General features: G+C 37.2%; 1 protein-coding gene across 7 annotated transcripts in view; it reads left to right on the plus strand.

Annotated features, from left to right (window-relative positions):
* FOXP1 (forkhead box P1) overlaps positions 1-11,056 on the plus strand; it is a 569,779-nt gene extending 558,723 nt beyond the window's left edge. For all 7 annotated transcript variants that reach the window (XM_008571751.1, XM_008571756.1, XM_008571760.1 and 4 more), the window contains 2 exons: positions 682-848; positions 6,361-11,056. In XM_008571751.1, coding sequence (XP_008569973.1) covers positions 682-848; positions 6,361-6,505 — 312 coding nt within the window. In that variant the 3' untranslated portion in view covers positions 6,506-11,056. The remainder of the gene's footprint in view (positions 1-681; positions 849-6,360) is intronic.
* The last annotated feature ends 4,248 nt before the right edge of the window (positions 11,057-15,304 follow it).

Here is a 15,304-nt window from a genome sequence, read left to right on the forward strand (position 1 = left end):
AGAAATATGATTGAGCTTACTTTTGCCGAGATTTTTCTTTAGTCCTAAAATGCCAAGTGGTGGTCTGAAAGATTGCTTGGTGTTACCTTCAACCAGTTATCTCAAACTACACTAAACAGATTCAAAAATCATTAAAACGGAAATGATAGGGGAAGATAAAAAATTGACTCCAATTCTATAATCTTCCTTTTCTATAGGATCTAAGAGCTAAATGTTTATGGAAGTTCTCATAAATTTGAGTAGTGCGGCCAGAATGATCTGATCAAATCTCTTATATCCAATAGTGGAGTCATCAAAATGGATAAAGAAATGAAAATACCATTACATTTCACTGTGATCTGGAAATATTCAGTTCTTCTTGAAAAAAGACATCAGACACAACCTTCATATTAGATAGCCTTATTTAAACCATGTGACTCTACCCAGCAGGACTGAATTGACTCTTTTCCTCCCCATGGGCAGTTTGGTCTTCCCATTTAGCTCTTCAAAACCAAGCTTGGGACATACACCACAAATCACTTTTAAAGCAAAATCCTTCTACACCTATTAGAAACTTGTATTTGCCAACCATGCTGCAATGAATGTAAACTGAAGATCCTTAAGTATGCCCATAATTAATAGTTTCCTTGTCTGACCTACCCTTGTTCTTCACAAGTTTTCTCTCTGTTTGGTTGATGGCAGGCTTCGATTGCTGAGAATAGTATACCTCTATACACTACCGCTTCCATGGGAAATCCCACTCTGGGCAACCTAGCCAGCGCAATACGGGAAGAACTGAATGGGGCAATGGAGCATACCAACAGCAACGAGAGTGACAGCAGTCCAGGCAGATCCCCTATGCAAGCCGTGTGAGTATCGTCCCCCCAAAAGGTCTTGGCTTTCAAACCCCTGTCTCCCTGTTTTATGGGTACACAAGCCCTTCTCTGGCCTCTTTATATACCTTTCTGTAATTTCTCATTTCCCAGAACCCAGCTAGAAGTTTGTGCTTCTAGAAATGTTTAGCTCGGTTAGTGCACAAAAGGACCATTTACTAACTTTCCCATGAAAGCAATCAGCTTCACCAGCCCTGCAAGTACACACAGCAAAAAAAAAGGGAAACGTGTTTGCTTTTTTCTGTGCTTTGCATCTCAGGCTATTATTTAAGCCACACTATTTTTTTTTTCTTCCTAAAATTAGCAGGCATCTCTATGAAAAATTTGGCAGTTCGTTCAACTTTCAGGCATGCTGAACCTAGCAGGGAGAAAAAGATGCTTGTTTATTTGGTTGTGTGATAAGCTTAACTGCGAATGCAATGCTGTGGCATTATTACCAGGCATTAATGATGGCACAAATGAAAGGCGGCATGATTTATAGATTGCTCTTAAAATATCAAAAGGAAAATTAATAGGAGTATTATAGCAGCAGACGGCAGTATAATGAGTGTACATATAACTGAATGAAGTGCCGGGCGATGGTTGCCCATGCTGAATGTGAATGGCACTGGGACCATGCAAGCCACAGAAAAAGCCTAGGCCACAAAGCTGTGATGCCCCTGTGGGTGAGGGATGGGAGCAAAGTGGTGTGACTATAGTATCCCCCTCTGTCCCAGGAAAAGTCCTAAAACAGAGAGAAGAAACCCCATTATTCCAAATTATTGGATTTGCGGGGGCTGCTGTGGAATGACAGTCTCTCTCTCAGTGAGTTTCTGCAAAACTGTTGCCCACTTTAAGGGAATAAACCGATTTGATGTTTGCAATACTGTCAGCTCTTAGAATAGGCCTCTTGTCTACACATTCTTTCTGAATTACTGACCAACATCTTATTTTAAGATAATCTGAGGGATAGGAATGGAAAATATGACCTGTAGCAATTAGAAACAGAATGAATTGGCATCTAATGACAAAGAAAAAAATGGTATCTGCTAGCATAATTGGAGGGTATGGGGATATCTGAAATTTGCTTTCCCAGTATTTGAATTTCATGCCCAAAGTGCTTTGAAAAGGATCTTTAAAGGTGGAAATGATTATTTTTAATTTATATGAGCAGTCTCTTAGCATTTAGTTCACAACATTTTAAGAATGTGTTTATCTTTCACACTGATGCCGCCGTATTTAATCCTTTCTAAAGCAACCTGGTGTTTCTAACTTTATTGTTATCACACTTGTATTCATCTTTAAATCATTGTCTTGACAGGAGTATTTACTCAGATATTGAGGAAGTTCAGAGCAAATGTAAATTGCTATATAAGCTACTTCAAGAAATATTCATTAGAGCAAAAATGTCTGAAGTTATTGAATAGAAAAGACACTAGTTCTCATCATCTGTATCAACTCCAAGATTTAGTTCATGTATATTCCTATTATTTAGTACAAAATAACACTTTTTTTAAAAAAAAAAAAAGGTATTTGGATAAAAGCCTCACAGACAAGTTTAGGGCGATGCTAATTTTGCTATACAAAATAAAGTCACTATAATTCGTTTCACAACTTTGAATTAACCCCAGTATTACAGAAAATCATGTCTTACAGTCATCGTAATTTTTAATGAAGTGAACGTTTCATCTGTTTGTTTGTTTGTTTGTTTTTTAAGAAATCCTGTATAAAGACATCAAAATGTGTTGCTCAGATCTCACAGGTTTACACTGTTTGCTAAATGTAATTATATCAACGGCAGATTCTGTGTGCCTCCTATCAGTGTCATAGAGTGTTACTCTTTTTGACCCCGTACTTCCATTAAGCGAACTCTGTAATGACATAGTTTTCATTCTTGTCCAATATGCATTACCCTGTGATGCAAATTGTTTTTTAACTGTTCCAGTCTATTGGAATAAATCAAGCTGTAAACTTTACGGCAAGGCTTAAAGGACTTTGTTAGGATGGCAGCCCAGCTACTACCTAGTTGCAACAGAACTCTTCATCTTTACCCTTTCTGTGACACTCAAATACCAATACATTTCCTTTCTCTTTTGAAACAGTAGAAAGTAGTCACATAATTATGGCTTTGGGGTATTATACTTTTATCCTGATAGGAGCTAAAGGAGCTACAAAGCAAAATACTCCATGCTGTGCATACACCCCACCCCCACCCCCCCGAACACAGTGCCTTTAAACACCAGTCAGCTCTATGTAAAAACTCTTGTGTTCCCAGAGTGGCTAAACAAAGGAATTACTCAGATGTAAGAAGAAGGGAAATGTGTGCTTCTGCACAGTTACTCATTGATAGCCCTTTCGGAAGTAGGTGTTGGAGAGAGAAGGGGGTGGGGGCCCCCCACTCCCCGCAAGGGGAAGAAGATGTGTTATGTAGCTCCAGTTTGTAGGAGACGCTGTGGGGTGTGAGCTGCATAGTGTCTTAAACAGATTGCATCTTACCTGAAATGTCTCTTACGTGGAAGTTCATTCTTTTTTATTCTCTAAAGCACTGTATGCAACTACGACTACGTTTGCCACACCCAGGGGCATCTGCTAGTCTCAAGAAATATCCTGAAATTGGATTTCATCTGTCTGAAGTTGTAAGACTTAATATCTAACCTGGTTGTGTTATCAGTTTGTCACACATTGGATCTAGTCAGTTAAAATTTGTTGGGGGCCCACTCGGTGTTAAGCACTGGGATCAAGCCAGCTGACACACAGATTTACTGTGTCTTTGGGATAGTAAATAATTTTAAAGAATTTTGGCTGCCAATTTAGCAGAAAAAACATTCTCTCATGTTGTGAATTGTGTTTTGTTGGCCTTACATGTATCTGGTTTTGGTGGGGGGGGGGTCCCCTATTTTTGCTAAGCTTAGCAAAACATTTGTCAAAGTCTAAAGTTATGAAGCAAGAACTTCATTAAGAATGTTCTATTTCTTCTAGGGTTCCTGAACTTCCCCCCTTACCCCTCAAAGCCTTATATTATCTTCTGTCATCTAAATCTGGTAGTTTAAAAAAAATGAAAGAAGGTAAATATTGATCTGGAAAACAATATTTGATCCTCAATATATGGCTAAGTAAGACAGGCAGATTTCTATCCAATGGGCATTACTAGAACCATGTAATCAGTGGAGACAGAGTGATTTATAAGGTAACAATTCTCAACAATAAAAATATGAAACTAAAACATGAAGAACTGTTGTCAGTAATCCAGGAAACACAATTTAAGGTAACCTGACTTTACCTTATATATAACCTGCTAAACAACAAAATATTTTTTTAAAATAATGCTTGTTTGAGTCTAAATTGGTATAGCCTCTTTGGAAATTGATATCACAATAAATCATAAGAACCATAAAGATGTTTTGGCCTTTGCTCCAACAATTCCCTTCTTAGAAATTTATCCTAAGGGGGTAAATCAACAGAAGTAGAAAGATTAATGGATAAAAATGGTTACAGTATTGTACCAACAGTACAAGGGAGGGAAAAAAGACAATCACAAAATGCTCAGTATTAAAGGACTGACATATGTCAACACAGTAGAATCTCATATGGCCGTAAAAATTATAACTGTAAAGCTAGCAAAATAAAGAACAGTATTCCTGCTGTGCTTCCAACATGTAAAAATATAATCCCAAATGGAAAGGCAAAAACAAAAAAAATCTGACCTTAATTAGGGTGATTTTTTTTTTTTTTAAAGAATAATAATCAATACACCTAATTCTTCCTAAAAGCATGTATGGGATCCCCCCAGGGCTGACTTCACAGGCACGCGACACATGCAGTCCCACAGGGCCCTGTGTTTGCGAGGATGCTGTGCTTGTTTTCACGCTCTGCTGTTTCTGTCTTGAAATTCTTAATTTTGAGCCAAGGACTCTGCATTTTCATTTTACACTGGGCTCTGCAAATTATGTAGCCAGACCTGGGTCTTACTCTAGAAACAGATAAACAGTACCATTAAAAATTCACAAATTGATGGAATGTCACATGTAAAATGTACTGTAATGCAACTTTCCTGTATTTTGTTTTGCAAATAGTTCTTAAGAATGTGAGCATGGTGCTTTTTTAAAAAAGCTATTTATCTGACATCTAGCCCCCCAAACTCTCTCTACGCTGTACTAATTTTAGAGTCAATTGATTTTGAAGGTTCATGTCTTCGAGGGCAAGCCAAAGCACTCCTCTGTTTGTTTTTAAATGGTTCAAGGGGCCTTTGGGGTTTGCATACAGCATCAATTATTTAGAAAGCCAGCCATCCCCACTACTGCCTCTTATTACTAATACTCGGTAATGTCAATTAAAAAAATCCTCTCTTCTGCAGCCTGTCCCAGAGACAGGACTGTTCTTGGACTTGAATGGTTCTTTTACATATCAAAAGCCCTGCAATGGAAAGTAATTTGTATTTGCAAAGGATCAGTTGTAAATATGATTTACGAACAACATTTCTCAGTTGTTATCGGAGTGGTTTTGTGTGATCACCCCAGTTCCCTTTGGGTGAACTATGCACGGGGCCATAATGAGAAAGTTGGCAGATCTCATCGCAGCCGCGCGCGTCCCAGTGGCCGTTACCAGTCGGGCCTCATGTTTTGCCTTGTTTACAGCTGACAGCGTTATTATTCTGATTGGGACTCTGCTTTCTTATCATATTGTTGTGTTGAGCGAGCCTTTTCCTCTCCGTTTGTGTTTCCTGGCAGGGCTTTTCTTGCCTTATTGACAGTTTGTAAAAATATGCATTAATTTGGAGTTTCAGGCATGTATCATGGTGTCTCTTTGCTGTGTTTGCTTGAAGTTGATTAATGATAGAACCTCACTTGGGGTCGTCCTCTGGAGAGTTCTTTCACAGGTTCTGCATGTTAACTAGCAAAGCAGAACACACAGCAAGCCAGCCTCCCGTGCTCAGCAGTCCCCACAAATCGCTGCTGTATTACCGATTCTTACTTCACGTAATTATTTGAAGATCGGTATTCATCCACCCAGGGTGCCACTACGTGACCTATTATCTGGTACTCAAAGTGTGGTCCTAGGACCAGCAGCATCACCTGGGAGCTTGTTAGAGATGCAGAGTCTCAGGCCCCAGACCTGCGGAATCACACACTGCAATTTAACAAGGTGATTGGAATACGCGTTTAAGTATGAGAAGCACCACTGGGGAGGAGAGGCCTGCCTCTGTCCTGAGATTTTGTCATTCTAGAGCAACACTGTCCAAAAGAACTTTCTACGATAATGGCAGTGCTCTATCTCTGCGCTGTCCAGTGTGGTAGCCACATGTAGCCCTTGAGCACTCGAAATGAGGCTAGTGCAGTTGAATTTTACGTTGTATTAAATTTTCATTCATTTTAATTTAAAGAGCCACACATGGCTGGTGGCTACTGTATTGGACGGTGCAGTTCTAGAGTGTGGCTTTTCTGTTGGCCCCAAACACCTGTATTGCACTGGGCTGCGAAGTATCCTCATTGAACCTTTCTTGTTTCTCTAGACATCCTGTACACGTCAAAGAAGAGCCCCTCGATCCAGAGGAAGCTGAAGGGCCTCTGTCTTTAGTGACAACAGCCAACCACAGTCCAGATTTTGACCATGACAGAGATTATGAAGATGAACCAGTAAATGAGGACATGGAGTGAAAGTCTGGGCAGGCCAACCCCAAGAATGAAGATTGGAAAAAGAAAAAAAAAAAAAAAAAAAAAAAACCACGTCAAAAGTTAGCAGTGAAATTGTTCTCCATTTGTTGTACAGTCTGGAGGATTTTCACTACATTTTGACAACTATGAAATGTGTTAACTCTTAGTGCCATCGAGAATCCCATTTGGGAGTATTTTTGATTTTTCTACTTTTTGTTGAAAAAGGAATTTGTACTCTGTGCATTGGATGGACTTGTTTGGTACTTGGGATTTTCCTCTCCTTAACAGTCAACATCAGTGTTGTAAATTTGCTAAACTGATTCACTTTTAGCAGCAGACTTTGAACTGCAGTCCTGCCAACATTGGACACTGAGGACACCCGACTGAGCTTGTGCACCTAAGCTGCAGACCAAGCCTTTGCCCAGAATTTAAGGATTCCAATGGACGACCTATTTGCACAGTACTGCATGTTGATTATCACTGCCTTTACTCCTTTATTATTTTTTTTTTTTTTTATTTTTTGCTTCCAGTTGGGATGGGGAAGGCCTTTGTGTGTGTATTGGGGGGAGGGGTCAAAAAATAATTATCCCAAACTCTTTAATGTATTGCTTTTTTTTTTTTTTTTTTTTTTTTTTTTTTTTTTTTTGCTTCTACTATACCATTTTAAGTTCTGACCTCAGGCCTTCATTTGGGCCCATGGCCTCCTGGAGGCTTAAAGTTTTCTGTACCTTGTGATGAATGTTAATAGGTGTTTTTATTATACAAAGCTGAATGTCATTTCTCGTTTGTAGCTTTCTGTCACTCATTCCATGTTCCTTCAGACATCACCACGTTTCTCTAAAGTCAGAAAACATTCCGTTTTGGTCTTTTTCAAAAAGGTCCCAAATGCTGCACTCTACACATGAAGGTCCTCTCACATGGATGTGACATCCTGCCAGAAAGAGAATGAATGACAGAAAAAAAAATAGAGACACACACTAGGAACAATGCAGATTCATTCCACAAAGCAGTTCTGGGGGTGGTAAGGGGGTGGTTTGAGATTGTCCTCTTTTTTTGGCAGCAACTATGATTCTTCATTATGCCACAGCCGACTACCAGCACAGGGAAACATAGGCAGCACCGAAAAAAATAAATCTCTTAATAATTAGACAACATGTAGACAGTATGGCTGTGAAAGGCTCTCCCTTGTATAGCCAAGTTGCAGTGAGCCATGGGCTCTCTGTTACACGGGTTGCTTTGTTTGCAGAATAGCCAAAGAAACTGGCTTCCCTGAGCAACTTTGCTGAAAAGTGGCAGCGGCAGCACTGAGTTTATAACAGTTCAGACCTGCTTAGTGGCATTAATCTGTTTGAATGCAAATTAGATTTCAGATTGAACTTGTTATAGGAGTTAATGAGGACTGAGTTCAGCAAATGCTAAAGCATTCTTTTCAAATGTGCAAATTTGGTACTACAGTTTGTAATGCAATATGATCACAACAACCCAGTATCAAAAACTAACAGAATATGACATCAGGTAGGCTGGGGCTCTTCTCAGCCTTGAGCTTTTGGAAAACCAAACAGCATGCAGAACATGATGGTTATAGGTCAGTACAACCTCAGTCCTTAGAACCCCCCCATCCCCCCCACTTCCACGCTGCACCCACTTTCCTGCCATTTATCTAGACTGTAGCTTTTTAGTTCTAGAGCCTTTCGGAGCTTAATTTATATTCTTTGTACTTTTTTTTCTAAAATTACCAAAGATATTACACAAAGGTAAATTATGTTCTGTTTTATGCTTTATCTGATGAAGCCAAATATCCTCTTATTGTTGATCAAAGGAGGCGAAAGAATTTAGAGGCAAACGATGAGCTGTAGGCTATTGCTAACCTGAGAAAGAGAACTGCTCCTTCATCATAGAGTAAATTTAGAAGACCGAGTAGGTAATGGAACCAAAGTTGTTACTTTTTTCTAGTTGTCTTTTTCTTTTTTCTTTCTATACCTCTTCGGAGACCAAAACTCATTCTTGTACAGAGAAATTATGGGGCTACTGAAGATAAAAATAAGACACGGTATTAAAGGAGCTACAGAAGGGAGTCCCATCTCAAAGAAAAAAAAAGTAATGTATGAGGCCGCTGAAAATTAGGGTTTCCAGTAAAGGAGATGGTTACGATTCAGAGAGAACAGAAAAGTTTCCACAATTGAACAAGACCACATGATAGTATATCTAGAATTAAAAAAATTTTTTTAGAAAGATCGTATGCCACTTTTGTTTAAGGACTGTGCTATGACCACTGCGTTAATTTTGGTTGATTTTGGCATATATCCTCCAGTGGGGTTTTTTGTTTGTTGGTTTGTTTTTTAAATTTTTTTCCTTTTTACTTTTTTCTAATTAGGCTTTGGTCAGCATTTTTCATTTAAAAAAAAAAAAAAGTAACACTCCCGTCCACTCATAAGCTTGGTACAAAAACTTCTTTGGCAGTTACTTTTGAAGCTTCACTCTGCTTTCTGTATAAAGGGCAGTCTGTGGTCACTCAAGACTTTTTTTTTTTAAAACTTTTCCAGGCAGCTTCATGATGTGCAGGCAGTAGCCAGACAGGGTCATGGGAAGGGGGCCCTGTGCTTCTAAACTGAGTGGTTGCTGGTTAGTTTGGTATTCAAAAGAGGATAAAAATCTGGTAGATTAGTTCATTCTCAGCATGTGTAGCTAGACATGAGTAAAGATAACAGCATGAGAAACTGTTAGTACGCATACCTCAGTTCAAACCTTTAGGGAATGATTAAAATTAAAAAAAAAATACATTTCACTCAGTTGCACTTAGTCGTATGTCTTGCATGCTTAGTCTAAAGACTGTAGCAAAAAAAGAAAAAGAAAAATTAGATTTTACATATCTTTGCAGGTATCAAACCTCGCAGAAGAACCAACTGAAAAAAAAAAATTCTCAGGCTTTACAGCAAGCAAACTTCACTATGATTTTTACAATTCTGGTTCTGTATCCCTTGGGGGTATTCCAGTCGCTTCTTTAGGATGGGGTTTATTATGTTGTACATATATCCTGATGTGTCTGTGTGAATCTTTGTCTTTTTTGGGGGAGGGCAGAGGGCAGTTCTTTTTTTAGATATTGTTCCTAAAAAGGAATAAATGCATACACCTGTTTGTCAAAACACCTTTGCTTTTTGTGCAACTGCTTTATATTAATGATACTAAAAAAAAATAGCTTTGAAAAAAACTACTGTATGTAATGGAATTGCAGAATATGCTGCACATGTATTTTATTTAGTTATCTTTGCTTTAAGAATATTGGATGAGATTTCCTGACATGTGGGAGGGAGAAACTCCCTTTTTTTTTTTTTTTGCCTTTTAAATTGTAACATAGTTGACAGATTTTTTTTTTTTTCTGTTCTCATTGATTGGAGCATTTTGTACAGGTTTTTTTGTGTGCGTGCGTGCGCGTGTGTGTTAATCTGTTTTTTGATACATTCCTATCCCTTGTGTTTATCCTACCACTGCCTTCCTGGCTATCTTAAACAAGTTCATACATTTGAAAAGAGAAAAAAAAAATGTTGTTTAAAAAATGTTTTCTCCTGCTGCAGTAAATATTTTGCATGATGAAATTCCAGGGTCACACTTTCAAAGTTTATCAGTGAAGTAGTGATTAATAATGGGGGGGTGTCAAAACTATTGAACTTTTGTACAAAAAAGAAAAAAAGAAAAAAAAAACTTTGCAAGGTGCCAAGATGTAAAGAAAATTTGTTACTTTTTTTTTTTCCCCCTCAAAGAAAAGTACGTTAGGGAGGTAGCCCCCTGTGTCAGACAAATGCACTCACTGTCTGTCAGGAATGAGGATCCATCCTACTTGTCCCTAGAGCCTGTCCCCGTAAGATGAGTTAAGCTGCCACATTGGACCAGCAGTGAAATGAAATTTCAAGGCTTATGTACGAGAACGACCACCTGTTCCCACCACCTCTGGGCAGCTCTAACATTATTTCTAGCATCCTAGTAAAGACAACCTTGGAGTCTTAACCCAAAATATGATGTAAATCAATAATTAGGGCTTTTTTATAAAAAAAAAAAGTTACAAAATATTTCCTCTCCTTTCCACATTCCAGCTGAGCTCCTGTTTCCAAGGGCACAAAGAAGAATGTGCTTAGCAGGATCTTGAATCTTTCTGGTACCTTTTGGATAATGACATACCCTCCTGATATTTTTGGATGTTCTGAAAGTTGGTTTCACTTTTTAATCCTGAGAATCAGATTTATATTCCTAAAGGCAATTCATGGGCCCCGTGTAGCTCAGGCAGTCTCTGCTGCCCATAAGCCTTGACAAAGATGGTACAGTCTGGACTGTGAGCATGGTGCTTCGTGTATTTGTGCTGCCGGTAACAAGAGTTTTTTGTTTTGTTTTGTTTTGATAAGGCATAAAAGAAACTCATTCCTTGACATCAACTGTAATTCCATCATTCCATGTCTGTGGATACAGACAATAAAAAAAATGTTGTGTAGTCAGTACTAATTACTGACATTATAGCATTCTCAAATGCAATAAAAATGCTGGTTGTTCACACTGGTAGTAAAAGTCGCCACAGCCTAAGTTTCTTTCCCCTTCTGACCTGCCGATGCTGTCTGTTGGGCATATGCCTTAGGTTTATCACCAGCTGTTTCCATCACAGAATAAAAATCAATCTTAACTAAAAGCTTTCATCATCAGGGAGGACTGAAGCGCTTAGCCTCAGGATTTCCAGTGAAGGTGTCCACACAGAATTGGGAAGAAAAAAAAACAGAAGCTATCTTTTCTCTTGAGGGAGCACACCCTTATTTTTCTTCATCAAATTTTATAAAGAATAACAAAATGTTTAATAACTAGCATTAAGAGCAAACTAAAATTTCAGAGGAAAGCAATTTCATGAATAATTCATTAAAATTTCACATCTGCAAGATTAGTCATCCAAATAAAATGCTAATGTCAAAAACATGCACCGTCTATAATATTCTCATCAAGAAATCTTTTTGCATATAATGATAAATGCTTAGATTAGAACAAATGATTTTATAAAAATATTCTATCAGAACTATGCTAGGTAACTGCATTGAGTGAAGAAAACAGAACTCCAGTGCTAAATATTCTAGAAAAAACATTTTCATTTTGAGATGATATTTTTTAATTTGCTTATCCTTAGAAAAATTTGCTGTTTCTCTTTAATATTATTCTATCATGTATATTCTAAGGATTAATGAATTTGAGTGTCATCTTTCTGTAAAAATGAAATTGCTAGGGTATTGAAAGCAGCACTTTAAGGGACTGAACCATGGTAACAAAAACTGTTACGTATATAACTCAAAACACATAATGCAAGCCTTGAGAATTCACCTTGCAGTCTCTATTCGGCAAAACCCTTGCTGATGGTGAGGAACGTGTAAGAGTTCTTTCCCAGCATTGTTTTTAAAAGCCTGTATTAGGGAAATTTTGTGCGTATGGTTATTTTTAAAGTAGATTTTTCTATTAGTTGTGAACTACTGTCCCCTTTTCATTAACAATTATGTCACAGTCCAGAAACCCTCTAGTCTGATAATTAGCAAAACATTCGAACTCTAATTCTCACCTGGCTAAGAATATAATACTAGGGTTAATTGAAATTCCTTTCATTGCCAGGTTTTAACATAAATACCGCTTACAGTTGGTAAAATGAAACATGAACACAAATTTCTTTTAAATTGAAGGACCCAAACCAAGTATGATGTGTTAGTGAAGATTTTGCTGATTGATGCCCAGTATATTTTTTGTTGTTGTTGTATTTCAGGAATTGTTCTAAAGCAAGAACCCTTTTACATATTTATTTCAGGCTTGTCACTCAGAGAAACAAGGCAGCAAACCCCAAATGCTGGCTCGTCTTTTAAATAGGGAACCTTTATTTAAAGAACATAAAGTCTTAAGAAGACTGATTTCACACCAACACATCATGATATCAACAACCTCCCCCTACCCCCCAAAAAAGATAAAAACAAAGTATAATTAGTCTTTCTTAATAGACATTGTCATCTGGTGATATTACGTATTTGTGTATAGGATAGTAATCACAATTTATCTTCCGTTCTCATTGCAGTTGAGTCGAATAAAAGTACTTATTCAAATAAAGTGAATTTCGGTCTCAAACTTTCGTTTAAGGAACTGACTGATGAAAGGTTTAAGACAGAATTCACATTGGAGGGAAATTAAATTACATACGAAAACACTGGTTTAACTGTGGGACAATATTTGGAGTAGAAAACCATCACTCTAGATATAACCTACTTATATTTATTTTTAAACAGTATTTTATTTTTTAAAAAAACGAAACCCTATGTTGTCTTATTTTTTCACTCTGTAAAATGACATTTTGATGGTTAATGCTAAATACATATATATATATATATATATCTCCATTTTAAATTATTAATGGTCCTTTAAAAAAATTTTTTTTGTTTATATGGGGAATATAAGGAGGAAAAAAGACAAGTTTCAAGTTACAATGTTAATTTGAAGGTAACCGGCCTTTCAAGAATTAATTTCAGCCAAAGCAATAATCATTATTTACCAGCATGTGACATTTTTATCACTCATCATATTAGCAAATTTCCATTGAAAATGCTAAAATGGTTCGTCATAAGGCAGATAACTGCTCTAGCTGTAAAAATGACCAACACAAGTGCCAGTACTCAAACATTAAATTATACTGTAATTAATAAAGACAGTTAAACTGTCTACCAGCAACAGCAATTTAGGTAACCACATTTGATCGGCTATAAATTGTAACTACATTAAAATTCCAGAAATATTAGCAATATGGATTACTTGATGGAAGTCAGTGCTGATCACTAACTCTCCATTTTTTTTTTTTTTTTTTTTTCCAACGGAAGCAAGGGTCATGTTGACCACAAATCCGTGGGCGAAGATCAGGCCTTAGCACTTTTAATCTTGTGAAACAAGCAATTACAAATAGTTGCATCGATTTGTTAAAAAGCTTTAGGTGACATAAATTGTTTCCTGTTTAGCTTATTGCTCTGATACATAAATGTCACCAACTCCAGTATTAATTAGGGCCATAGAACAACACAGGGTGGCTGTTACGGCTTCCAATCAGGACTTTTGTCAGTCTCTTTGTGAACGTTTTCAAGGACTCCTCTCACTCTGGCTCATCTCCCATGAGTGACAGAAGAAAGGAAAACTATTTTCTTACATGAAGTCTTTAATACCGGCTTAACTTTCGGTTCTAAACTAAATCACAGCATTTTGGACTTGCCTTCTTGCCATTTGACATAAAATACTACATTTTAAAAATATCTTCTAAATAGAATAATATTTACAAGGCATTTCAGCCCCTGGAAAGCTAACACTCCCTTCTCAATCTATGGTACTATATGTGTTTCCTTGGGTTTCTATTTCTACACTTAAAACACAATTTTAAATGGCTTGTGTGAGCTATTGACTTAACATAAATCAAATGTCTTATATATACTTTCTTTCGGTTGGCATGCCACTTAGAAAAATATGTAAGATTTTGGAGGGAAAAAGTCTGGAGAAAATTTATTAAATAGAAGTTTTTACTGTAATAGAATATTAATGTAAGCCAATGCTCATTTGCCATTAAGCTGATCCTTTTTTAACATACACATGCTTTTTATTATTTTGCACTCAAGCAAAAATTCCACATTCAGAGACTTTCCATCTAGTCGGGAATGTCTCTGGCAACAAACATGTCAAGAAATCCTGACCTGCGGAAAGACAGCAGACACCATCCACACCGAGCTTTAGCACCACTAGGTACAGAATGCCCACCCACTCCCAAAACCTAAGGTAAATGCTGGTCAACAGTGTGGAAAAGGTAGAAACAATTATTCTTTAAATCCTTCCTCACTGCTACTCCACCAGTACACAGATGAAAATGTTTGATTTGAAACATAAAAGATTCATTAATTACCACTTGAATATTTAAAGCTATTTTGCAGTCTAACAGAGATAGATAAAGCAGTGAATTAAAACCTCTAATAAAATTGTAAAAATATTTCGGTAAGTTTACTGATGTTATGATTTAGGGAGAGAGTCAAGCATTCTCAAGGAATAGAGTTAGTAATTTTCAAGTGTGTATCTGAAGGAAGGAGCTAAGTATTCTGGGAATAATTTGTTTCTCACTTTCAAATGTTTACCAATAACTTATTTTCAATTCAAGCTTGCTACTTTGGGATTCCATGGATGGAAAAAAGTCTGCCAAGCAGGTCCGAGTATTTTGTGTGATCCAGAAATTGAAATTCTTTCAAAAGTATTCAGATGGGCTGAAGGGTTTAGAAGCTATCACGTAAAGTGATGATTTCCTTCCCACAAAATGCATCAAATCTAAAAACACCCAACCCCAAGAACATGAAATAGCAGTCCCTCCCACCCCCCGCTGCATAGCATCTGATTTATCTGTGATCCATTAGAGTGTTTCAGTGTTTGGATCCTGAAAGAAGACAGTGCGAGGCGCACTCTGAAATCAAATGCTAGAGAATCCACATACCAAGTTACCAGTCCCAGCCATAAGGAACTGGGTAACTTTGGTAAGTTACTTTAACTCTTTGGCCCTAAGCTGTTTCTTTCTGTTAACTGAAGATATTTAACTAAATGATGAAAAGGGATACTGCTAATTTTAAAGTTCTAAAATTTTAATAACATTCCCCCTTGGGAACTTTTTTTGATGAAAGTTATGGTCTCAGCATAAAAGAGTTTGTGTGGCACTCCATATTTCACAAATATTATGATTGTCTTATCGAACCCTGCCTTGTAACATGCCCTTTTAAAAACAAATCTCAA

The sequence above is a fragment of the Galeopterus variegatus genome, unplaced genomic scaffold, assembly GCF_000696425.1.
Source record: "Galeopterus variegatus unplaced genomic scaffold, G_variegatus-3.0.2 Scaffold44, whole genome shotgun sequence".
NCBI classification, from domain to species: Eukaryota; Metazoa; Chordata; class Mammalia; order Dermoptera; family Cynocephalidae; genus Galeopterus; species Galeopterus variegatus.